We start from the raw sequence: 26,746 nt of genomic DNA on the forward strand, positions 1-26,746 counted from the left end.
CTATTAAACATGCTTGAAAGACTGCAAGAAAGAAAATACCTTTCATTTCCAAGGGTGAGACTGTTAAAATAATTTCCTTAGATTTCCTAACCACTGCTGTCAATCTCCGAGGACAGAGTGCAACTCACTGCCTTGTTAAGAAGCACTTATGGGCTATACATCATGTAAAAACATTATTAATACATCTTCCTCTCATAAGAAGCACTGGTCCTGAGCCATTTCAGATATGTGCCTGTATTCTGCCCTCCTATTTGCTCTTCCTGAGTTATTGTCTGGTTTTCCAGGATTTTCCTAGGGCTGACTTCTCACCTTGCCTGGAGTTGATTGTCACTGAACTGAGGCTGTGACCAGTGACTTGCAGCTCACCCTAATCAGGTGCTGACAGTACAGCTGATGAGGGGCTTACCCTCAGCTCCCAGCTCTTGCCCTCTCTTGGAGCAGCCCCAGTAAGCATGAGCCTTTAGGCTAGAGGAGTTAGGCCTGACTCAGGTTGATCCCTTCTTCTGGTAACATAGAGTCATTTCTAACCAAGCGTTGCAGAAGAAATTCTTCCTCATTGGTGCTAATAAATCTCTGGAACAAATAAAATCCACAGTGGCCATTAAAAAGAAAATGATAAAAGTAGTTCAGTGGTGGGGTCTTTCAACGGTGATTAAGACTGCTCATTGAACAACTTGTGGTTAACATCACCAGGAGTTGTGTTAACCTATGGCACATCACAGATTAAGACACTTCACTGAATTTTGAAGAGTGAAGAGGATTTAGAGTAAACGGAGCACATCAGCACAGCGTGATGGTAACCAGGTCAGTAAACTTCTTCTCATGGCTGTTGAGCAAAGTGAATTTGAATGAAATGATATCACATACAGGTGGTAAAAAGACCCCTCTTCTTGATCCTGTGAATTTGAAACTTGTGAAAGGAGCAGCTGAGAAATAGGGACTGGTACAGAAAAAAAAGCTGTGAAGGTGCTGTGCAGTCAGGAAGAATCTGACATAGAAGAAGAGATTAATAGCCTGTTGAGAAAATGCATTTTGTGTCTAAATTACCTTTACATGTGTGAAGATTTCTAATAAGAGGGTTCTTTAATTTAGCAGATAATGGTAGACTATGTTCCAGTGTCTGAAAATTAAATAGTAGAGAACTAGATTAGAAATGAGATACTTTTTTTTTTTCACTAGAACAACTGTCTTCAGGATTTTCTGTTATCTGCAGTTATTAGATCAATAACTGACTATTCTGAAACAACTGCTCTAGAGTAGCAAGCCAGATGAACAGCTTAGTGAAGAGATTTTATATATTATGCCAGATTTTAAATTTCTTGAGCCATAAAATCTTTCTAATCCTTGTATCACAGATAATATGCTAGACTGTATGAAAGTTATGGGGGTCTTACCTCACCTACAAATTCATGTTTCCATTGCTGCCATAGTGCAACACATACATGAACTAGCTCCCAAAAAAGCCTAGGTTCTCTCACTTGCCAATGACTTGTACACTTTCAATTCTGTGTTTATGATAACTCCCAAACAAGATACTGGTGAAGACTGACTGCAAAGAGAAGATACACAATCAACATGACTGACTATTCTATTTCTTTCAAGTGGAAAAATGATCAGTACTGTTAAAATAGAGCTACCAGTTCTACTTTTCACCAGAAAGGTATATGATATGAATCAATGACAAAATTATCTGTGAGTCCTTATGAAAGCAAAAGCTCCACAGAATAGCAGAAGGAACAAGTCCCAGACAACAGCTGAAATGGAGATGGATTTTGATAACACCAAATCAGTTTGATGGAATGTTTTTATTTTTTGGTAGCTTTACAACAATGAGCTGCAACTAGATGCACTGGAACAGGAACTCCAGAAACTCTTTTTGCTATTATAAAGGTCTTCACATTCTCAGGAATTCTGTAGCAGCTTAGTATTTGCTGAGCTACGCTCTCTCCTAGTTGGTTAAGTAAGAGTTAAAATTCAAAATCCAGTGATTTTCTTTATTAAGTGATTAGTGCCCCAAGATTAAAAAGCCCTCTAATTGAGTTACCTGCTGCAGTTGGCCCCTGCTTGGCTGACTGCTCCCAGCTACTGTCAGCTCATGCCTCAAATGGTTGGCTTAGCAGCTACTTCTGCTGGGAGTCTGCTGCCATCCTCTGCCTGGAGGAGACTGCAACCAGCTCCTGCTGTAAAGGTGATGTTTAGCATGGCTTCTGTATGGATTGCTTCTATTCTGGAGAGTAATCAGTGATTACTGATATCTTGGTGTGTTCTTATTAAGGGTTTTTTGCTATCACAATCCAATTATTACATGTGAGCATTGTATGGGAGGGCTTGGATGAAAAAAAAAGAAAGAAAGAGGATGAGATGCTTTTTTCAGGTGTGAGGCCGTAGTCTTGGATCCAAATTCAATACTTTACCATTTCCAATTCTGGTATTTTAATCAACAATGCATTTAACTCAGTGTTTTCTTTTTAATATTTTTAGGATGAAAAGGCAAAAAAAAAGAAAAACCAACCAAAAAAAAACACTTGAGTGGATCTGTTAATACATTTGAAGGCAGTCTGAAAATAAAACCAGGGAAACAGAAGACTCCATTGAAAAATACCATGAAACAAGAGAGAGTACTTATCTTGACATGGTCAGAGCATAACAACAGGGCTTGTGACACAGTACCAAGGAAAGATGAGGAAACAGCTGTTTGTTTTTATGTGCCATACAGCAGTTGCCATAGGTCTTTTAATGAAAATCAATAGAGCAGGGCCAAGATGCCTGCATTGTGAATAGAAAAAGTCAATCCTGCTATACATAAATGGAGTTAAATATGATTAGTGGCTGGTCAAAAGTGGTGTTCTCCATGCTGATTGGTGGATCAAGTGCACTTTCAGTAAGTTTGCAGATGACACCAAGTCAGGTGAGAATGCTGATCTGCTTGAAGGTTGGAAGACTGGATCAAAGGGCTGGGTTCAATCACACGGCATTCAATGAGGCTAAATGTTGGGTGCTGCACTCTGGTCATAACAACTCCATGCAGCAGTGTAGAGTTGGACAAGAGAGGCTAGAAAGTTGCCTGTCAGACAAGGATCTGGGAATGCTGGATGACAGCACAGAGCATGATCGAGCAGCATAACCAAAAAGACCAAAGGCTTCCTTGACTGCATCAGAAATGGTGTGGCCAGCAGGACAATGGCAGTATGTGTACTGGGCAGTGGTGAGACTACACCTCAAGTACTGGCCTCCATTTTGTGTCACTTACTAATAGAAAGATTCTGGGTCAAGGAAACTGACAGAAGGACTGGGAAAAGACGTGATGAGTGACTGAGGGAACTGGAGTTGTTCAATCTGGAGAATAGTAGCTGAGGGAAGACCTCATCTCTCTATACAACTACTTGAAAGGAGGCTGCAGTGTGGAGGGTGTCAGTCTTTTCACTTAGGTGAGAAGTGGTAGGACATAGGAAATGGCCTCAGGTTGTGCCAGGGAAAGTTTAGACTGGATATCAGAAAGAATTTCTTCATGGAGAAGATGGTCAGGCATTACATCAGGTTGCACAAGGGAAGTGGTGGAGTCACCATCCCTAGTGGTATTTAAGAGATGTATGGATGTGGCATTTGGCTACAATTAAAAGAAATCCATAAAATACCAAGGGAGATTTATGGAAGATTATGGACCAAGTTATCCTTGAAGCCACTGATAGGCAAACAGTGGAGTGGCGACAGAACAGCGATTGGATAGGAAGAAGCTACACAAGGGAGTATACTGGGAATATACAAGTCAACTAGACAAAAAGAAGCTTTGCAGAAAAGAACCTTTGTGTCCTAGTGGATAGTGAGTTAAAAATGAGACAGCAGTGCACATTTGAGCCTACAGGACTAACTGCATATTAGGTTGTGGCTACAAAAGATACAAAATACTGAAAAAGTGATTATTTCTGCCTGTTCATCATTTGTTGAGCTGCATTTGGAATATTGTATTTTATTTGAGTCTATCCAAAACAAGAAAGATATTGGCAAACTGAGTCAAGGGTTTGGATGATGCATTTGATTACTTTCTTTAGCTACCCAATAGGAGCTCATGCAGAAAACAATTCCAAAGTCTCTCTTGCACAATAAGGTGAGAGGCAACAGACATAAGTTGCAACAAAGGAGATTTTGATTATGTATACATATACATACATATATACAGATGAGGGAGATCAGACATTGAACCAGGTGCCAAGGCATGCTATGGAACATCCATCCAAATCTTGACTTGACAAGACCTGACCAATCTTACAAAGCTTTGAAGTTATTCCTACTTTTAGCCCAGAGAATTGAAGCAGGTGAGCTCCAGAGTTTTGTTCCAATCTAAATTGTACTTTAAGACATTTTTCTAAGACGAAATTTTTTTTGAAAGCATCTCAAACTTTGATAAAGACGACAATTAAGACTCATTAATTTTAGTGTTCTTAGTTAAGTGTAAGTCTGCCTTTTGAGTTTTCTAAATATATAATTTATGACATTCCAGCTTAGACTACCATTTCCTTAATATTGTTGTCTCTTATTCTAGAAATGGAAAGGAAACTGTAACCAAGTGTCAGAAATAAAAGCAAAGAGCAGTGCAGTATAACTCTGATAACAGTACTGAAGGCTATCCAAAGGTCAGCATTATTAAGTAGTCTACAGTTGTCCGTGGCGAGTAAAAGAACGGGCGAGATTATTGTCATGGCAGTGCAGAGTACAAAAGCTGCAAGGAACGGCACGTTTTGGTGTAATGTCTAGGCGGACAGTAGTCATTGTTCATATGCTGTAAAGTGGACTTCTCTTTTAACTATAATTACTCTTAGGGATAAATTGCAATCCACAAATAACAGCATGATCAAATAAAATACTTTCAGGAACCCGGTACGGGATTCCTTGAACTAGAGCTGTAAGCAGGCAAAGGGCTGATCCAAAGTACACATAGCTCCAGTACACTTTCAGGTTGGCTTTGCCTGTGTTGTCAGTAGCACTGAAGATGTAAATCTGAACATTCTTCAAAGCACTACTGTTTCTTGAACACCCAGTTTGTTCAATACACCTAATTCATGATATTTTCTCCTTCTGTATGTCCTTGGCTGGCTCTATCAGTCTTAGATGAATGGACATCAGCCACAGACTAGGGAAATAAAACATCTTATTCAAATACATTTTAGCTATTAGTAATCAGGAACACCTCTGAAGTCAGGATGCCCCATTTTTAAACATCAGGGAGGCATGAATGACTTGAATTTATGAACTGAATAAGCTTGGGAAACCAGGTATTTCACAAAAGGGTGCACAAATAGAACACACTTGCACATTTTCTTCCCAATTAATTTTTGACCACTGTAGATAAACATGTATTTTGGGACCTTTAACAGAGGGCAGAACTGGGAGGAGACAAGATTAAAACTGCTTAGACCATAGTTTGTGTTAGAAGTTAATGATTCCTCTACCAAGTACCAACACAGCCCTGCTTAAGGAGAGAATATTCTTGCTTTTGAGCATTTGTGTGGTAGTATAACTTCTCTTGTTGTGGATACAGCACCTAGGTAGGAACCGCTTTAATATTCTTTTTGTTTGTTTAACCTCAAAATGTCCTTTAGTGTTTGTAGCTAATGAACATTACCTGTGTGGTTCTGTCTCTGTTTCCTTTGAACAACTACACTGCTAACATTCATGTTGTAAATATTAACATTTTTAGTGATGATGTTAGAGTTTCTATGTGTCTTTCTGAAAAGTAAACCTCATATATCGTGAACAATGCAAGCAGCTTTAGGCCTGCATGCCACTATGATGTTCATTTGTCGTATTACCTTGACTTGGAAGGTATTATTATGAAACTGTAATGTTTTATGAATCAACAAGGTGATTGGATTAGCACTGCAGCTAGTGTAAATCAATATACTTCCATAAGCTATTTGATGAAATCTTGATTGTATTATTTTTAATATTGTTTGACTGATCTTTCCCTTCTGCAAATGCAAAGTCTCAAGCTAGTACTACAGCAGAATGGCTTGTGCAAGTGAAGTTTAATAGTTTTAGAGAAGTCGTATAACTGAATGAATATATTTGATGCTGAAGGCTTCATACTTATCCTCTGCTTGTAACCAGCTCCTTTATTAATTAAAGATGGGGGGGGGGAAAAAAGAGCACTAGGTAAATCTAGAACACGAACTTCATCAATACTTGAAACTGTTAGGCTCAACAGCTAATTTATGTTGATATCAATAACAAATTTAATCTTTTACGTATGTTTTTTTTCTTATCTTCTTGTGGCATGGCGTTTTCCCAGCCCTACTCTTTCCATGTAGGTCAAGGTCAACTGAGGACAGCAGGAGATGTTGCCAGCATCTCCAACTGCTGATTTTTGCACACAGCTCACTCTGACATTTCTCCAGCACAAACTGTGCCATCTTTTTACTTCCTTCCCATGCTCCCGCTCTTCTCCAGCAAAAGCAGCACCTTTTCCAGTAGTATCTTTGCAAAGTAGTGATGAGCCATTCTCCACTGATGGGAGCTGGTCATCCTTGTTCTTGCCTGAGAGACCTTCCCTGGATCTCTAGAGGAACTAGCAACCATCACCGAGCTGTCTTCGTACTTTTCTGTGTGCATCAGGCAGCTTTTGAAACCAGAAGCTGAATTTTATTTTTCTTTTCTTTATCATACTTGATATTGCCTAATACTCTAACATTTACATGTGGTTGCCTTTTTTTAAACTATTTACCTCTACATTTTTAACCCTCCCTTTGATATTTACTGCTTTTACTTCAGTCTGTCCTCCATTCCCATTCCTTCATAACCTCTCACTGAAACATGTACCAGAATGGGCTGATAATGTCTGGATATACTCAGTTACATTTCTAGATATCTAGTTGCCTTTGTCTTTTCTCTATTTTATCTCATATTTCTACCCTCATGTTTCTCCATCTTCAGTCCTTCTCTCTTCATATACAGATTCTAAATTATGTTGAACCTTCAATCTCTCTAAAAAATCCTACTTCCATAGCCTGTTACCATCAATGATTTTTTCCAGCATCTTACTGTAGTCCTTTGCTTGTCTTTATGAGAGAGAGAAGCTAATATCTTCACATTACACAGAAACAGCTACATTTCAGAGGACAAGGTGCTCATAAGTATTTGCCTACACCTCAAGCACTAAGAATTTTATTTCACAGTCATTTCTGCTGGTAGCTGTGCAGGCATGAGGAGACCCTTTCCTCTGCTTCTTGATCCTATCTTTCTGAGGAGCCAAGGAGCAGGGTAAGTTTTGAGGTTTATTTGTGGATCTGTGTTCTGACCCAGACTTACAGCACAGCCATAGAAGCAGAGGTATTTGCACGAGTCAGGAGTGTGGGATGCAGTGGGAAAGGAAAGGTATTGTTTATGTCAGCGTTAGTACCTAAAGGATATGCTCATAAACTTAAGCGAAGAAAACTCTTTGTGTGTACTTGTTTTAAATTTCCTTACATCTTAACCCTGCTCCATTTAAATGGAAGGAAATATTCTTCATCATTAAACATTAGAAAAACACCTACCCTTTAAATGCTCTGGAAAGTTTTGCTCTGCTGTGCAGACTGTAGCAGAGCAACTTGCAAATGCAGATGGACATTTTCCAGCACCGAAAAAGTTCATCCAACTTTTTTTCAGCTCCATTCAACCATAGAAAACCTCTCTTTGTATGAGTTTCCTTCCCTCTCTATCATTCTCACTCTTTTCTGAAATGAGGAGGGTACTGTGAAAGGTGAAATAAATCAGATCCAGTCAGCTATGATTTGGGGTCATTATTGCCATTACTCTTCTCTCCTCTGAGTGTCAAAATCTGCAGATCTGAAGAAGGCTCTCTTTCAAGCATTTCCTTTTTTCCCACGAGGCTCTTCAGTGTCATCTGGATCTTTCTTCAGAAATCTTTTCTGTTTGTGGTTGGAGATGCACAAACGGGCAAGTGCTTTCCTTCTTTAAATAATTTTGCAAATCGATATGTAGAGCTCCCTTATAGCATTTCACTGAAGCATTCTCTATTTGCTTACAACTCTCAAATATTAAAAAAAAAAAAAAAAAGAAAAAAGAAAAAAAAAAAGAGGAGAGAGAATAGTGAAGTATGTAGTATTCATTGCAATAAAACCAAATTCAACTTAATTGTGCAACAAATCTTTCAACATTAAACAAAACATAATAATTCACAGGAGAAAATAATTTGTCCTCTTTGAGTATAAGGTGTGCTCTTCCCAGTGGAACTGGTGCAGTTCTCCTGAATTCCTGATTTGCAAAGGATTTGAAGCATCAGTGAATATAGCTAGAACCCTGCAGAAAGAAGGGGACTAAGGAGACCCTGTATAGTGTTGCAAGAAGTAAAAACATACAAACTCCCTAAACGAGGTCAGATGGATAAAGTAACCAATTATTTGTTGCCAGAAATTGTTGCCAGCAAATTGGTGCAAAAGGGCTGGTAGAATGTCAGAGTGTTATTACACAAGACTTCCCAAAATGCAGATTAAGTCTTAAGCAACATGGCCTACAGTGCAGAGCTTCCCTGGTACTCCCCGTGTTTTGGTACTGATGTCATACTGACCCCTCTAGTTTACTTTTTCTCTTATTCCTTCGCAGAAATAGTTATTTTAGTATTAAAAGTCACTTTAGACATAGAAAACCCCCATGTTGGTGAGGGCTGTGTGAAGAAATATTTCATCTAAAAAAAAAAATATAAGATATCCAAACAAAATAATTCAGAAATCAATTACCTAAGCCATTAAACCAAAATATTTCCAATGGAAAATTCAGTTTCATCATCTCAGTGCTTTCCCATGACTACTGTTTCATTGGAGATATTCTCAGACAACTCTATTTTGGCATGTGTATTTTTATATCTGTTATCATTTTCTCTTGGGTTCAGATCACTCAGCAGAGAAGTCAACCATGACAGCAGAAACTGAATCCAGCAATGTCAATGACTCAAGCCAGGAAGCAGAACCTTCCCAGCTTTTGGACAATGAAACAAGTGAAAATCTAGCAGTCAAAAAGAAGGCCTCCTGTTGCACAGGCTTGAAGGTTTGGTGCTTACTAATATCACTATAAATTGCCACTGTTGTATGTTAAGGAATGCTGTTCAAGGTCTGACATTATGGAGTACCTCCTTTTTCCCAGTATCACTTCTGGATCTGAATACACACCAGGAGCACAGGGGAGGGCTGGATCTTATCTCTGTCCTAACAAAAATAAGTGCAGACCTAACATGTTTACTCTCAAGTTATTCACAGTTAGGTCCTCATTTTTGTTACTGAACAGAGGTAGCAGTCTCAAATGGAGGACATGAGGCATCCTAAAATTGGTGGTTATTATACACTGATGTCTGGAGCTTGCTGTCAACACTCATTTTTAGGGCCAAAACGGAGTGCGCAGGAAGAATAGGTTAAACAGAGCCAGTGAACCAAAGAGAATTTTGCTTTCATATTAAAGCCTTTAGTATTTATTGCTTCTGGCTGAGGTGTGAATATTACCTGGGCAAGTTTTCTTGTGATACCAATGTGTTTAGATTTATACTTTGACTAGTTCTTCAGCCAGCTTTATCTCGGATTAAATTCTGCAGACTCTGTGGAGCTATAACACATTCATCTCTATAAAAAGTTCTGTAAAATGAAAGATTAATGAAAAAAAAATAGGCAGTTGCAAGCTTTTTATACATCTGGAGTGATTTGGACAGAGTATCAGGTGAAGTTTCTTATATTTTTTATTTTATCTGACTCAGAGATACCACCCATATACACCACAGATATAGAATCTGAGCTCTCTGGAAGACTCACAGGACAGACTTCACTATTATATGCACAGGCAATGCTGCAAGCCTGTGGATCTATGTCTGTATGTTCCTGTGAATGACTTTATGGCAATTAGCCTTCAGTGAACACAACCTTTTGGTGGTACAAGACAAACTGTTCTTCAACCTCTTCTTCTTGTCAAACATTTTATGCTTACATGGGGACTGCACTTTCAAACTTTTAATATCTAGGTCATTGTTTGTGTGTTCATGCTTATCAGCAGTTCGTGATTTTAGCCAAAACATCCAGGAGAGCACTGCTTTCAGTGCAAGGCAAAAAAGGTGATTCTTGCAGACCTTTTTCTTTTTCCAGTTGAGCTCAGGAGATCTAAAACACCAGGACAAAGTCTGTGCTTGTGAGATTTTATCTTCATTCCTAGACCAAAAGACAATAAATACACCTATTTTCAAACATGTCATTGACTGCATTTCTTACATTGGATAGAACTGCAAAGTCTAAGCCTATATTTACTTTTGTTTACTTTACTTGTGTTGTATTGGAACTTTTACCCACTGAGCAGTAAGTCTATTTGTTTTTAGATTATGTTGAAATAGTTGGACAATCTTTAAACAAACTTAGTTTAACTTCTTATCAAATACATTTTAATTTGCAAAAGACAAAATGTGTGTTAGTGGAAGCAACTATAAAAATTAAAAAGAATGTCAAGCTTTTTGTTGTCAGATATTTGATATACAAGTGACACAGACAAAATGCACACATCTCAATACATTTTAGACAGTGATGAACAAATCAGCCTGTGCTGTTTCCAGAGACGTCACAGAATCTTGTGCAAAGACTTTATTTTGGTTTCATGGCTACCTATATGTTTGAGTTAGAAACAGTTATGAACTGGCATAAAATAAGTGTCATGAGACCCAAACAGAAAACAATTGGAGCTGAGATTAATTGTAGGTGAGATTAATTTCATTAAATCTGTCTTGACGATGTGCATATGCGACAAAATCTACATTTCCGCAACATCTAGAAATCTCACTATTTTTACTGCCCAACATGGGCCTCAGCTGTAACCACAGGATGTCAGCAAGGCAAGCAGTCCCCAGTTTTTTAACTGCCAAATTTAAATTCTACAGCCCTCAGGATTTCTGCTTTGGGCCACCTCTGGCTTACAACACAGGTCAGATCAGGCTTTCTGGTCACTAAGATGGCTATTGCAACCCTGAATTTACATTCAGTGTAAAGCAAGTGGGAGCTTTAAGTGCAACACCTAGCATCAGCCCTTTCCAGCAGGGAAAAACTGAGTGGTGAGCAAAAATCAATGGCACCACTCTCATAACCAGAGTACAGAAAATTCAAACGCAGTGTTGTCAGTGTAATTTGAGTAACAAGCACACACCATGATGATTGCTCCACATAGTTTCAAAAATATTTTGATTTCTATGTGACATCTTCCCTTGCCTCTACCTCCAATTTTCTATCTCAATCTTCCCTCAGGTGTTTCTTGCTGCTTTATCATTCAGCTACTTCAGTAAAGCTTTGTCTGGTACAATTATGAAAAGTTCCATCACACAAATTGAACGAAGATTTGACCTTCCATCCTCTACTGTTGGTTTCATCGATGGAAGCTTCGAGATGGGTAATATTACTCCACAATATGCAGAAAACTGTTCAGAGAAATATGAGACAAGGCATCTAGTATTAATTTTGTTCATTATTTTCCAGGTAATTTGCTGGTGATTGCATTTGTAAGCTACTTTGGAGCTAAACTTCATAGGCCCAAAGTAATTGCTGTTGGATGCTTTATTATGGCTTTGGGAAGTGTTTTAACAGCAATGCCTCATTTCTTCATGGGATAGTAAGTACAGATCAAGACTGATTAGAGTAACATAGCATTGGACTTGAGGGAACTAGAGACTTGTGTAAGATGGTGTATTTGTGAAACAGATTGCGCTCTCCTTACAGAAGCAGCTTTCAGCTTCAGAGCCAGCAGATGTCCTGGTGCTCATAGAAATGGTCCTGGCTCATTTTCTGTTCCAAATCACAGAATCACAGAGTCATAGGTCTTGCAAGGGACCTCTTGCAAGGGAGATCATTTAGTCCAATCTCCTGCTGAAGCAGATCCTTTTGAGCAGGTTGCACAGGAAGGTGTCTGGGCTGGTTCTGAATATCTCCAGAGAAGGAGACTCGACAGCCTCTCTGGACAGCCTGTTTCAGTGCTCTGTCGCCTTAAAGTTAAGAAGTTTTTCCTCTTGTTCAGATTGAACCTTCTGTCTTCTGGCTTGTGCCTTGTTCTGCCAATCGGCACCAACAAAAAGAGCATGGTCCCATCCTCTTCACACTCACCATTTAGTGTTGACAAGATGCTCTCTTAGTGTTCTCCAGTCTGAACAGTCTCAGGTTTCTCAGCCCTTCCTCAGAAGGAAGAAGCTCCAGGCCCCTCATCATTTTTGTAGCCCTCCACTGGACTCTCTCTAAAGATTCCCTATCTTTTTTGAAATGAGTTTCCCAGAACTGGACACAGTTCTCCTCACCTGGCCTCACCAAGGCAGAGTATAGGTGGAAAATTACCTGCCTTGACGCTCTTTTTAATGCATCCCAGGATACCACAGGTCTTCTTGACCACAAGGGTGCAGTGCTGGCTCATGATTAACCTACTGTCGTGCAGGACGCACTTTCTTTACAGAGCTCTTCTCCAGCAGGTCAGCCCCTAACCTGTACTGATGCATATGTTATTCCTTCCAAGGTGTAGGACCCTACACATCCTCGTTGAACCTAACCAGGTTCCTCTTCACTCAGCCCTCCAGCCTGTCCAGATCTTCCTGAATGGCAACACAGCCTTCAGGTGTGTCAGCCATTCTTCCCCGCTCCATACCATCAGCAAACTTGCTGAGAGTGGGCTCTGTATCTTCATCTAGGTCACTGATGAAGATAATGAACAGGGCCACACCCAGTACCAACTCCTATATAACATCACTAATTACAGGCCTCCAACTAAATGCTGCACCACTGATCACAACTCTCTGAGCCCTGACTGTTGGCCAGTCCTCAGGCTACCTCACTGTCTACTCTTCTTAAGCTTCATTACAAGGAAGCTGAGGGTGACAAAAGCTTTTCTGAAGTCAATGTAGACAACATATACTGCCCAACCACTCATGGCTACCTGATCAATCATGCATGCTGTCTCCTTTTGATAATTTCCTTTTCTTCCATGTGCTCACAGATGAATTTCAGAATAAGCTTTTATGTCACTTCCTCAGGGACAGAGATTGACTGGCCAGTGGTTTCCTTGCTCCTCCTTCTTGACCTTTCTGAAGACTGGAGTGACACTGGATTTCCTCCAGTGCTCAAGCACCTCTCCCATTCTCCATGACATTTCATAGATGATAGAGAGCAGTTTGGCAGTCACATCTGTCAGCTCCCTCAGTACTCATAGGTACACCATTGGGTCCCATGGATTTGTGTGCATTAAGTTCACTAGAGGATCTCTGACCAGATCCTCCTTGAGCAAGGGGGAAGTCTTCCTTTCATCAGACTCTCCTAATTCCAAAGTCTGGGATTTCTGAGGGGCAGCCTTACCAGTAAAGACTGATGCAAAAAAGGCAAGGCATTCAGTAACTCCATCTTCTCAGTGTCTCCCATTATCAGTGCACCCATCTCATTTAGCAGTGGGCCCACATTTTCCCTAGTCTTCCTTTTGCTTGTGATACAATTAAAGAAGTCCTTCCTGTATTCCTTGACCTCCCTCACCAGATTTAATTCCTAGCGGGCCTTTCTTGTTGCATCCTTGCATGTCCATGTTCATGTCTGCTAAAACTAATGTCTCTTCATCTTCTCTAGGTTCAGAGGAACTTAAATAATATATATTTTAATGATGGTAGATCTTGCACTAGCATCAGACTTGTATTTTCCACTGCTTAAGTGAAGCTGAGCAATTAGCTTATCTGCACTGGGAAACTCATAAAGTGTCTCATGGATCACAGCCTGAACTTTTCTGAGGAAACTATTCTGCACTTTTTCCTATGATGAATACTCTTTGTTTCAACATGAAAAATAAGCCTTCCTAATCAAATAGAGCCAGCCTAGTTCCTAGAAGCAGACTATGTGCTTTACTGTGTTGTTCCGCAGAAGCTCATTGCACATGCTCCTCAGCAAGGCTGATATCTGCCTTCCTTGCTTCTTCCCTATCCTCACAGAAATTTTTATCCAAGATAGAAAGGGAGATTTGGACTCCAGAGATTGTTCTTTTTCTCCCTGATAATATGGTCAGCATAGGGATCTAACTTGGACCAGACCCTAAATGTTCGGTCCTGACTGAATTACTTTCAGAAGTAATTTCCAGCTTAAAATGTTAAATCTTCCAGATGAGTATTTTATTTGCTGTTCCCTTCTGATATTACATATTTTTATTACAACAATTTATTACAAAAATATAATGTAATTGTATTTATTGCATATTTTTAAAATATACTTAAGTAAACTTTCTTCTTACTCCTTCAGTAGCATTTTGCTTTGATACATAAACAAAAATACCTTTAAGGAAATAGCATTCAAGCGATTCCTTGCCTACTGTACTAGCATTTCTATACTGAGCCTTGCTTCTAAAGCTACTGTTAAATGTTTTCAGTTATAAGTATGAAACAGCATCAGACACAAGATCTTCAGCCAACTCCACCTCAAGCATAAACCCCTGCTCTCCACATCAAGATTTGAATAAAACCTTTTTGGACACCTCCCAGTCTGGTAAGGAACTGTACGTGTAAATATAAATATAGGAGTTAGTTTTTGCTTTGGTTAAATGTGGAGTAAATAATTGTCCAGTGCAAGATGCGCAGTTAGGTTTCTAACTTCAATCTCTACCTTCCTGAGAACATTACAAATACTTCAGTGCACTTTGTGCATTTTGTCTGGAGAAGAAACATCCAGAAAATACTAGGACCCAGATCAGAGTTTTCCTATGTTCACATTCCAATTTTCTATAAAATGACCCTAACTCTGAAAGAGATGCTGAGTCTGTTTGCAAAGAGATTTCTGAAGGGTTTCAGTTACTCAGGTTTGGAGGAAGAGATGGCAAGAGAGAAAGAGAAGTTGTACAGAGTCAACTGGAAGTAAGTTGAGATTTCTCTGATCTTACTTACAACATGGAATACAGATGTTATACGAGTTGCTTTGCATGGGAAATGGGTAAAGAGAGAGTTAAACTGTACACACCAACCATCTCAAACTTTTTATTTTATCTTCCAGATAACATACTAATGATAATATCAGTCTGCCTTTTTTTTTTTTCCACATGGACTTTTTTTTTCTGACAGGTGATACTTACCTGTACCTTTAGGAATCAAATACTGTGAAGGTGGAGGAACGTGATTTATAAAGATTATTAAAAGATGTAAGGAGGTTGACAGCCTCTCATTGATCTTCTTTAAGGAGAATGCTGTTCAAACCTTAAATACTAATGTATAACCATGTGCTGAACTTCCTGTGATTTGTCACTATATTTCCCCTTAAACTATTCTATAATGAAAATCTAACATCTCATTATCTACAGCCTGTGAGAAAGAACCATCATCATATATGTGGATATATATCTTACTGGGAAACATGTTACGTGGAATTGGTGAGACTCCAATAACACCACTGGGCATCTCTTATCTTGATGATTTTGCTAAAGAAGAGAATGTTCCTGTATACGTAGGTAACGTCAACATAAAATAAACGGGGAGATTCTTAATATAAGAGGTTGATTATCCTCTGCAGGAGAAAACATTCACCCATTAAAATGTACTATCATCTGCTTCATTATATTTTCAGCATGTTTGCACACAATAGGCATGTTCGGCCCAATGTTTGGTTTCCTGCTAGGCTCCTTATGGGCCAGACTCTACGTGGATGTTGGATTTGTGGATTTAGGTAAGCAAAATAGGCAAAGTGAAAGTTAAATACTAATTGTATTAGCTTAATTCTATTTAATTTACCTTAATTATATCATTTTTATTAATTGTATTTTGTACTTTGTTATAATTTTATTAAATTACTAGAAGCTTTTGGGGGTGAAGGCTGAATTAGACAAGGAACATTTTAGAACCTTGTAGGTTTTAAGGATTAAAATACGTGTTTAATCTTAGAATTTAGTAACAAGAATGCTGAGAGACTAAAGAATTTTTTCTAAGTTAAGTTGCAATCTTAATGAGAAGATTCTGCTAGCACATTAATTTTACAGTTTTTGTTGATCATAAAATCATAGACTGACTTGGATTGGAAGGGACCTTAAAATCACATATTTCCAACTGGATGATCCCCCCCCCACAGCAGAGGATATGAGTTTTGATGCCTTCACTGCATAAAAGTTCTCTTATTTGGTGTTCATCGTTATTGCTGAAATTCAACCACTGTACAAATACAGGTATTTTAGCAAATTAAGTGTGGAAAGTTTCATCTTCTCAATTAACTCGGTTCTGTTTCATTTGATTATAGGAAAAATTGCTATCACTCCACAAGACTCTCGCTGGGTGGGTGCATGGTGGCTTGGTTTTTTAATAGGTGGAGTGATCAGTTTCCTAGCCGCTATTCCATTTTGCTTCCTGCCAAAGAGTCTGGAAAAGCCTGTGAAAGCCAATAAGGACAAAACTTCACCTGGTCTCCTGGAAAATATGGAAGCCACGAGGAAGACAATTCCTCCTGCGAAATCTAAGCCGATAAAGTGGTCAACAATGCTGAAAGGCAAGTGTTTTGTGTGTCAGGTAATTATGGAAAGCAAATTACAGTAAAAATGTGATACTTCTGCAGAATATTTTACCTCCCCTACACTTACATGAGTAAACATACACTTACGTACAATTAAATGAGTAAATGAGTTAGCTGTCCCCAGGAAAGGAGTTATCCAATAAGTATTATGAGAAGTCAAAGAGCTTCTTCAAGACTGTGGGGCATTTATGATTACCTGTATGGCACCTACTTCAGAAATTCTGCAATAGGAATTGGAGTAGAGGAAACATCATTTCTGAATCAAGACCTAAAGAAAATATTAGAAGTTTCCTTTTACATTCTGGAAAACCAAATCATTTTTCCGGTCACCACAGAGCTTGTAAAGATTCTGAAGATCATTGCTGCCTGAGGAAAACACAGCAGGCTTGAATTCTGATTGTGCAGACCTTATACTAGGAAAGGGGAGGAAAGGTGAAGGGAAGAGATGCTTTCTATCACCAAAGATTCCTCCTAAGTTCAGATCCCAATGGAAGATGTGCTTCCCTACAAAAGCACCAGTCACTTAGCCTTGAAACTTGTAAGCTGAAAGTAGCCTTTGCTGCATGGAGCCCTTTCGTCTTCACGTGCACAGAACTCAGGCCTTAACCTGCAATTCACTCTTCTGTTAAAGTTCTCTCCTCCTACCTTAACATCTAGAGTTTTCCAATAGCCTGGTTTTGCTTTCAGGTACTCACTAGCAAATGAAGATCAGTATAATTTGCCCTTGGACAGTTAAAAGAAGGATTTTGCCCTAAATTTCATGGATTACTCACCTGTAATAATTTTACATAGCTTTAAAGCCAACTCATTTATCTCTTTCTTTCAGATTTCTATACCTCTCTGAAAAAATTATTGACTAATCGAATGTACGTTACATTTTTGTGTTGCTCACTGTTACAATTCACTAGCTTTATCGGCTTCTTGACTTACAAGCCAAAGTACATGGAACAGCAGTATGGACAATCTGCATCTAAATCTAACTTTCTAATAGGTGAGTTACACTGCAATGACAATTTAGTTTATAATGGTTGAACTGGGAGAAGTTCTGGCATCTTTTTCTGGGAACTTTTCTTTCTTTCCTGAACTCAATTATATGAAAGCAGCATATAAGCTAGTTTTAGTGTCTGTGGGGACAGAATAAATAATTATATTCTATTATTTATGTTTATGTTTAATTATGATTACAATACTACATTATGATATTTATATCATATAGTATTAATAGCATTATATTCTAGGAAGGGTACTCAGAATATGCAATTAATGGGGTCAGGGGAGTTTTAAATTCTCTAACATCTGATTGAGGGATACCTTGCTTGAAGAGAGGACAAATCACTGTCAGCTTGCTAGCCAAACATACAGTCTGTTTTGAGAACAGACTTCAAAATAGTATATGCAACCCAAAAATTAGGTTGGGTGGAAAGCCATCTACAGTCATACAACATACCACTGCCAGGGACATCAACTAAAGAATGGAGTTTGACTCTTAAACCCAGTGTGACTAACTTATTTTAACCTCTTTTTTATTTTATTCCTCTTCAATAATCTCTTTCAGGATTGACATCTTTACCACCTGTTGGAATTGGAATTTTCCTGGGAGGATTAATAATGAAAAAGTATAAAATGGGCATCATTGGAGCAACCAAGTTTGCATTTACCATGTCTTTTATTGCCTATTCCTTCACTCTCTTGCACTTTTTTGTTGGCTGTGAGAACCAGGTGGTAGCAGGAATTACAGCATCATATGATGGGTGAGTATAAAATGAAGAGAAGGTTTTTCTTTATGGCAGCAACAGTTCAAATACTGTACAAGGACATGAGATCTAAAAGACAAGCATGCTTTTGCAATGCTTAGAGGGAGCAAAAAATACCAAGCGTCATTGTCATAGTTCTGCTGATCAGCAGCAGCACTGGTAAAAGTTCAATCAGAATCACATTATCAAAATCACATCATCACTAATGCAGGAATTTTGGCTGCTGTGGGAGTGATGCTTGTGTTTCACGCTGTGCCATCTCTACATCAGAAATAATTTTCTTGCAAAGTTTATTCAGACCCAGTAAAAAGATGAAGAATGTGCACATTATATGTTGGTAGCACATCCTGCATGGATTTAGAAAGGCTGCAGCACATCAGACTCTCAGCCTGCTCTTAAACAAAATGAAGCTTCAATCCCTATCGGAGACGTCCTCTCCTGTCAAGACAGAACAAATATTCAAAAGTTAAAAGCTATTGTTAGTTCCCTGAGCAAACAAAGATACCAGAACAGGAGCTGTGCATTAGGAGGTGGCTTTCCAAGGCACCCAGAAAAACACTTGCATTTGGATTGGCATATGCTCCCAGAAGTCTAGTTTCTATGGGTGCATTTTTGCCAACAGCTGAAGAAGTACCTGATAAGTCTCTAGGTACAGCTGACCTCTCAAACAGTTTCAGTTTTTTCTTTTCTTTATATGCCTGGGAGTTAAAATCAGTAGTAGCAAATTTTGTCCTAGCGTTATTAATAATCTAGCGGTCATTTTAATATCAGCATGAGTGAAATGAAATGTGAAGCAGAAAGATCAATATTTTAGACGTTCAAATATTGAAATGTAAGCCCTGGTCTTATGAGAACAAAGACACTGTCACACAGAAGGGACCACACTGATCTCAGTGCTGAATTAAAAGTTCTTACTCTTGTCTCAACTCCTAAGCAAACCCATTCCATATCATGAAAACGCCATATTTTCTGACTGCAATTCTGGCTGCAAATGTGCCACCAATGTGTGGGATCCTGTGTGTGGAAGCAATGGGCTGACATATGTTTCAGCATGTACAGCTGGATGCACGATTTCAGAGGGACATGGGAAGAACACGGTAAGAGCATGCTCAAGTTTCTGTAGCTTTTTAATAGCTTGCTTTCCATTTGCATCGGGGGTTTCAGTAGTATAATGTGTTTAATAGAAAACAAAGTTACTGGGGAACTGCCACTAAGGTATTTATGCCATCTGGCTACAGAATTTTGTGGATTGAATGTAAGAGGGGGAAAATAACAGTTCAAAATGTTTACCTGCTTTCTGAAGTTTATTTGTGGTCTGCCTTTTATAAACCACGATTTGGTTGCTCTGAAGTTTTTAGTCAATAGTTGAAGGGTGCTAACATATCATAGCATCCTCCATGATGCACATCCTTAAAGTGATAGCAGTTTAGTAGGCATGTCTAAGGGTCTATGAGACTGAGACTGTGGTCCAGCATAAAAGTCTTTCTCTGTAGAGGTTGAGGTTCATGGCCTGCAGTTCCCCTTATATTAGTGGATCCTCTTGCCTTCAAGTCCTATAAAAGATATTGCTTTTATGCTATCTGTACACCTGCTGCTGCTCTCAGGCAGTCTGCATAAGCTGCATCTTGACAAGCTGCTGCTTTTAGGTAACTTTGGTGGATCAGCTTGTGGATCAGCTTTAGAAGAGGGGGACCTGGGATCCAGGTGCCTTCCACAGAAAAAGCCATTAACAGGCAAAGATAACTAGCAACAAAAGGCACACCCCCCGAACCTCGCTTTTCCCCTCTAGCAGCCCTCCAGAGACATAAAGACAGGTTCAGAAGTTCTGCAGATATTCCATACATCTTCCAAAACTTGATGTTGTGTGCAATGCTGGAAGCATACTAGAATATCCCTTCCTAATCTGAGCGCAGTTTGTAGTAAAGAAGCTGCTGCCCACTGCCTCAAGGAGAAGCAAACAAGAAAATAGGCTTCAGACTCTGTCTGAAGGCAGGATTCTTCATTGCCTGAAAAATGTCCTACCTAATCTGTTTTGTGTCTTCCAGGTCTTCCATAACTGCAGCTGTCTTGAAACCAGCAGTTCATGGTCAGGAAATAGCTCTGTCACCTTGGGGCAATGTCCAAAAAGTGATAGTTGTTCAATGATGTTTATTTATTATACAGTAATACAAGTCATAAGTGGCTTTTGCTATGCACTGGGAGGCACTCCAGCATATTTGATTATGTACAGGTAAGTTAAACTGTGTAATGATAGCTCAGGCTTTATAGTGAGGTGATCAAAGTCATATATATATATTTTTTCTCTTTTCTTTGAGAGAAGGCAACTCTCTTGCAGTATAACATGATTTATCTAATGTGTTTTGTCATTCTGCTTATATCTGCAGCTGTTAATATCAAACCTTACTTGGCCGCTGCCAATAAGTTGGTTCTAGTGCGTCGCTTCCAAATACTACATAATGTTTTTTCTTATTACTAGCTTTCCAGGACACATCCTCTTTCCCTGCCTGGATATTTTGTCCATGTGGATTTAAAATAGCATGCATTTGTCAGGATTTCTGGATGTGGAGTCATCTGACATATTGGGCTCTTCAGATGTTAGGGTATTCAGAACCTCTGATGGTTCAGTTTGAGGCTCAGATGCTCATGTCTGTTGAAGTATACCAGGTGCAGGCACACCAGGGTGTGCTTCAGAACAAAGTATACAAATTAGAATATACTTTTCAGTAACCTAAAAAGAATTTTCAATCAGTGGCAAATTTAGTGGAAGTCCTAAGGCCATTATGTCATCCTTAATGAGCATGGAAAACAGAAAGTGAATTCACCTCTGTGAAACATTTTTCTGAATATATTAATATTTGTAAGGAGATATTAGAGACTGGATATATAATAAGATCAGTGAACAGTCTGGATGTTTGAAATGTGGTTCTCCATGAGACAGATGGGCATTGCATAGTTCAGGATGTGCTGTCATTTGTGTATAAAAAGGTGCTGCCTTAATGCTGCTGCTTGCAAAATTTTTGTCCTAGGAAAATATGATATCTCCCATCAGGTAAAGAACATGTATGCCAGGGAACCAAGGCAGTTTAGAAATCTATTTCATTAACACTAGTTTAGACCATGACTATTCCTTTAAAAATTCTTACTTAACTATACTTAGTGAATGGACTTCCCAGGAGATATGTGATAGAAAACAATAGATTAATTCCCCATTTTCATACCACATACTTTCATACTTTGTACCTTTTCAGCAGACATAGGAAGACATAGACTTCCATAGACATAGGAAGCACTCTCCTTCCAAAGCTTAGTTTTATGTCATTTTCTTAGTGTTTAGTTGGGTGAAATTAACAGCAATAGATGTGTCTAAACACTTGATAGGCAAATCCTTCTTACTCATTCATCTCTCTTTCAGATGTGTTCAGCCAGAGTTGAAATCTCTTGCAGTTGGTCTGCACACTCTTGTTATGAGAATGCTAGGTAAGAAACATGCTTCTGACTAACAAAGGTACCTGCTTGCTTGGCTTTAAATGACAAGAATGTAACAACCATCCATAAACCAGACGTATACTTGAAATACCTGAAAATCCTGGGTTGTTTCTGGAGATCCAAAATACAGTGTAGAGTTCACTGAGAAGTCAGCTAATGCAATTTTGAAAAGCTCTGACTTGTTGATTAAATGATGTTGCATTTTGGGAGCCTGGCTTTTCAAAACAGGCAGAGTTTCTGAGCAAAATTAAAATACTGTCTTGGATTTCTAAATAATTCTGTAAAGTCTCGAATTTATCATTTGCCTGCTGGCTAACTGAGACACAGTGATGCAAGATCAAAAAGAAATGCTCTTCATTCAACACTAATACAACTCTGCTCATAGCAGATTGTTTTCTCCACCTTGAAACTTTGCTTTCCTGAGATGATTAAATTTCATTTCCCTATAAGCACAAGGCAACGCTCTTCTCTTTTTCCTTTTTTACTTGAGGTTGTTAATGAGACTGTTGATTAAGGTGCCTAGATGTGCAAGAAAGCATCTCTGTGTTTTCTTTCATTCTCTTTATCGACACAATAGGAAGAGTTTTTCGTAAGTATAGAAAAATGTGTTGTGAAGAATCGAACTACGTGGATTTGCTTTGATGCCTAAAAAATTGACAGCAACTTACAAATTTGGGCTGTAGTCTCTAGTCCTGATTGTGATGAGATCTTGGAGACAGTAAGGTGTACATACATTTTGTCCTTTTTTATTTTCCTTGTCAAACGCTGTTTGGGAAGAATTTCTCCATCACTCAGGACTAGCAAAGCCAATGGGATTCTGGAAGCTTTTCTGGCCATGAGGAAAGAAAAACATCACAAGAAAAGAACCTCCCCCTTTCTATAAAGCTTTTTTTTTTTTTTCCACCCATTTGAGAGAGTGTGCTCCTTCTACTGTATGAAGGTGAAGAGCTGTAGTCACTGATTCATGAAAGCCAACATTTCTCTTCAGTGACTTGGAGATCAAATCTGGCATATTCCCCTCTTCATTCTCTAAGGAACATCCCCAGAACAGCATTTCTCCCGTCATACCTTGGCCACAGCTTAATGATCATAATTTACAGGCCTTTATAGGCAACTTATTGAGTTCACACTGTCACAAGAAACCTAGGGTACAACAGGCTGAGAACATACCTGTTCCTACAAAATAATTTCCTATGTAAGAATGCAAGAAACCCACGTAGAAGCAAAAGTAATGTGAAACATGGTCCTATCTACACTGAAACCTGCATTTATCTGAACACTCACCTTTGATTCAGAAAGGGTAAGATTCTGTCTTGTGTCTGCCATCTTTTCCAATAAAGCATAAGCTCGTATCTGTCCAAGTCATGCCAGGATTTTGGTTGTTCTACACTCATAAACATTTTTGAAAAGCATATTCAGTACCTCTAGTCATGTATACCTGGTGCTGCCCCTCCAGATGGAAGGCACTATCAGCTGCTATCTGACAGAGAGGAAAAGCCAGCACAGTTGATTTAAGCTGTATGTGGAAATGTGACCTCTGCATCTGTTCAGTGCTGCAGTCCAGCTCTCTTCTGCATCATCTTAGTATGCAGTGGATGCCACGCTCAAGAAACAATTATGATGGAAGAAGCAGCATGCGTGCTAGAAGCCCAGCCAAATCTCCACCATCAGACCACATTCCCTAGGCTGACAAACCCTATGGCACAAAGAGGGTGTCCCAGCTTACAGTTATTCTGACATAGGGAAGGTCCTCAAAGTCCAACTCACATACTGCTGCTATTGCAGCAAATGATTTGCTTCTAAGAAAATATAATGCTAACTTTAAAAAATGTCTTTTCCTGTGGTATCTTGAGACATTTTTGCTTATTTCCTTGCAGCTGGGATCCCTGCACCAGTTTATTTTGGGGCACTGATTGACAAAACATGCTTGAAATGGGCAAGCACGAGATGTGGGCAGCGAGGGGCTTGCAGGCTATACGACTCCAATGCATTCAGGTAAGGCAAAGTATAGCACCAGAAGTCCCAAGCATTTTGTCTATACAGACCCTCCTTGATTTGTCATATTGTAATATATGAGGCCACTGATCAAACATAATGGTCTCAACTCAGATTTTGGTCATCCCAGAATTCCTGAAATTGAGAAATTTTAAGATAAAAAATCAAATTCTTGGCTCTTCACTCAGTTTTTACATTGTGCAAAAACCCTTCAATATAAATGACAGAAACTTTTTAGAATGGAATATCAGTTCTAATATCCTTTGAGTCAAATTAAAAAAAAACAAGGGTTGCATGATTTACCAGTGAAAGGGAAGGTAAACAAATTACCTCTGTAACAACGTTCATAAGCAAATAAAAATCTCTAAATTCTTTAACAGACGATTATAGTTGTCAAAATGTCTACCCTGTGATACCATTCACAAAGAGTGAGTTTCAGAATTGCCTTCCCCTGAGCTTCTATCTGATTTTTATACCTCTGTGAGCCTTGAAAGTCTTTAAAAGTGATTTTCTTTGACTTGAAGAAAAGACACTGCCTTTTATTCTCTATCTGACAGATATTTGTACCTTGGTTTGTCAGCGGTGTTGAGAGCTTCTTCCTACTTGTTTGCGATCCTTTTCTTTATATTGATAAAGAGAAACTTTCAAAATAAGAATGCCAAGCTTGCAGAAAATGGAGGAATGGAAGATGTTCCTATGAATAAAGAAGATAACTGCAAAAACAGTGAACATTTGGCAAGTTCTTCTGAGGCAGAAAAGGAATCACATACTTAGAACGCCAGCGTAACATAAATCAGGACAGCTTCTTTCAAAAACAACTTTAATTATGTCATGAATAACTAACTAATAGCTTAGAAAGTTCAGAAAGGCAAAGGAATAGTAAACCTACGGTCAACAAAAAGGAAATCTTACAGTGAGGTATGACCTCACGTGTACTTGGCTACAAGTAACAGACCAAATAAATTACTTGCACCAAACCAAGTTCTCAAAAGGTAATGAAAAGTCTCCCGTGGTGTTCTCAGTAGAGCTAGTCAACAGTTTTTGAATGGGGTGAAAGATGAGTGCTCACAGAACAGCCACATCCCAGGGTCCCACCAAACGTGGGGTTGACTCCACGTGCAGATGCGTGGAGTGGTGCTGGAATGGCAAGCAGCAGTCTACAACAGCATTCTGATTTCATCAAGTTCAATTGGAATTCAAAAGAAAAACAAGGCCCTTGAGCAAAATTCTTCCTTATCTAAGTGAGTCATTGCAACCCTTTGCCACTGCAAAACTGACAACAGCAGTATTTTTCCAATAAGCATTTTTCTCTTAGTTCAGCAGAAAAAAAATTATGCCATAGAGTAAATAATTATTTTTTTAAATCACAGAAGTTGTGGCATTTTATTAAAAGCTTTTCTTTTTTGTTTTGTTTTTTTTTAGTTGAGTATGAAACATAGGAACTATTTTGAGTTTTTGTAGTTCTGTTGTTTTCTAAGCAAAACTCAACACGTGTTCGTGGCTTTATTGCTATGCAGCAATACGTCCAGCAGAGGACACTCAAACAATAACAGAACACCTCTGACTACTGCATAGGGTGTCTCTGCCATGTTCAGGCTTTATCATTTTGGGACACGTTCATCAACTGGTAGGCAAAACATTCAGCTGTATTCTCATGCACCTTAAAACTTTTTTCAGACCAAGACTTTAGCTCCTCTTTTCAAAATCACTTTTGTATGTCTCTTGGTTTGAGTTCATTATATTTGCATCCCTCAGAGCTCGGCAATTGTTACTACTTCAAATAAAAAGATGCATGCTTGCGTACCGTGTCACAGCAGTGATTCAGTTCTCTGGATGATACTTTAAAACAGACTCTTAATGTTCAGTGGGTGATGGTTAATATACATGTTAGCTAAAAAAGGCATATTGAGTGAAATGCTGAACTGTTCTATGTTGTCTGTCATGTAGCAGCTAAAGGGAAAAGAAAGGGACTTTTGTTTATAAATTTCAGTGATACTTCATGGAGGCAATGATTCGCTGTCTAGCAGAACTGATGTGACTCTTCACTTGGTCAAATTGCATTTGCAGATGTTTAATGCATCCAGGTCACAAGAATGACTCACACCAAGTCACAAGAATGACTTGTGGGACCCAGATGAGCAAACCACCTTATCCAGCTGTTGAAATTGGAAGTGAGTTTGGCAAGGTAAATTAATGCAACTGCTTAGTTTTGCTTTTCTTTCAGGTGCTTTGTCCAGATAATATTTTATTCACATGTCTTGCTGCATACATATTTTCCTGTGGCAACTACGGCCAAAGTTTTGGGTGAGACACTTTTAACCCCAAATCTGAAACCTTTGAAAACATATTATATGTGAAAATTCATACAGTATAAATTGGGAACAAGAGCTAATTTCAGATGGCAGATTATGAGAATTATGCATGAGTAATCAACAATGCCAGAATAAAGGGTTAGGACCCGTAGGGATTTAGATAGCTGTTACTGCAGGCTGGTAGAGTTAAGAGGGTGTCGATTAACTCACTTCTTTGGATGCATAAATAAAGGCTCGCACAAGATGATAACGACCTGTTTATTGTAGGGGTTTTCTTTCCCTTTCCAGGGGAAAAAATAGTTCCAGCAAGAGATAAACTGCTATTCCCCTCTGCCTTTAGGTGTTACATTGGCTTAGCACCTGCAAGTGAATGAGAGCCAGGGACAGTAACACTGTTTTAGTGCTAGCCTTGGTGTTCTTTCCTCCATCACCAGAAAAAAAAATAAAAAAATAAAAAGCAGAAGTAGGTCCTGGAGCCAATCAAAGCAAATCAGACACTTTATTTCTCCTTATGATAAAACTCTGTACTTTCTGTGCTCTATATATTTTGTGTCCTGAGAGCCCTTGGTGCTTGAGAAGCATGTAATGTATCAGTATAAATATCCTTGAGTACTGTGAAAACACAAAGGATGCTATACAGGACAATGCATGCATGCAGTGAGTGACCAGTTGGATTGGGGTCACAAGCAGTGGA

General features: G+C 38.9%; 1 protein-coding gene across 1 annotated transcript; it reads left to right on the forward strand.

Moving 5' to 3' along the window:
- The first annotated feature begins 5,402 nt into the window (after window positions 1-5,402).
- On the forward strand, window positions 5,403-25,539 carry LOC125690860 (solute carrier organic anion transporter family member 1C1-like). Its single transcript, XM_048939599.1, has 15 exons — window positions 5,403-5,543; window positions 8,885-9,039; window positions 11,259-11,400; window positions 11,487-11,619; window positions 14,389-14,504; window positions 15,310-15,456; window positions 15,573-15,671; window positions 16,236-16,481; window positions 17,332-17,496; window positions 18,061-18,256; window positions 19,194-19,356; window positions 20,305-20,489; window positions 21,672-21,736; window positions 23,623-23,740; window positions 24,298-25,539. The coding sequence occupies exons 2-15, from the start codon at window positions 8,908-8,910 to the stop codon at window positions 24,512-24,514; spliced, it is 2,124 nt and encodes a 707-aa protein (XP_048795556.1). The 5' UTR covers window positions 5,403-5,543; window positions 8,885-8,907; the 3' UTR covers window positions 24,515-25,539.
- The last annotated feature ends 1,207 nt before the right edge of the window (window positions 25,540-26,746 follow it).

This window comes from Lagopus muta, chromosome 1 (assembly GCF_023343835.1).
Source record: "Lagopus muta isolate bLagMut1 chromosome 1, bLagMut1 primary, whole genome shotgun sequence".
Taxonomy (NCBI): Eukaryota; Metazoa; Chordata; class Aves; order Galliformes; family Phasianidae; genus Lagopus; species Lagopus muta.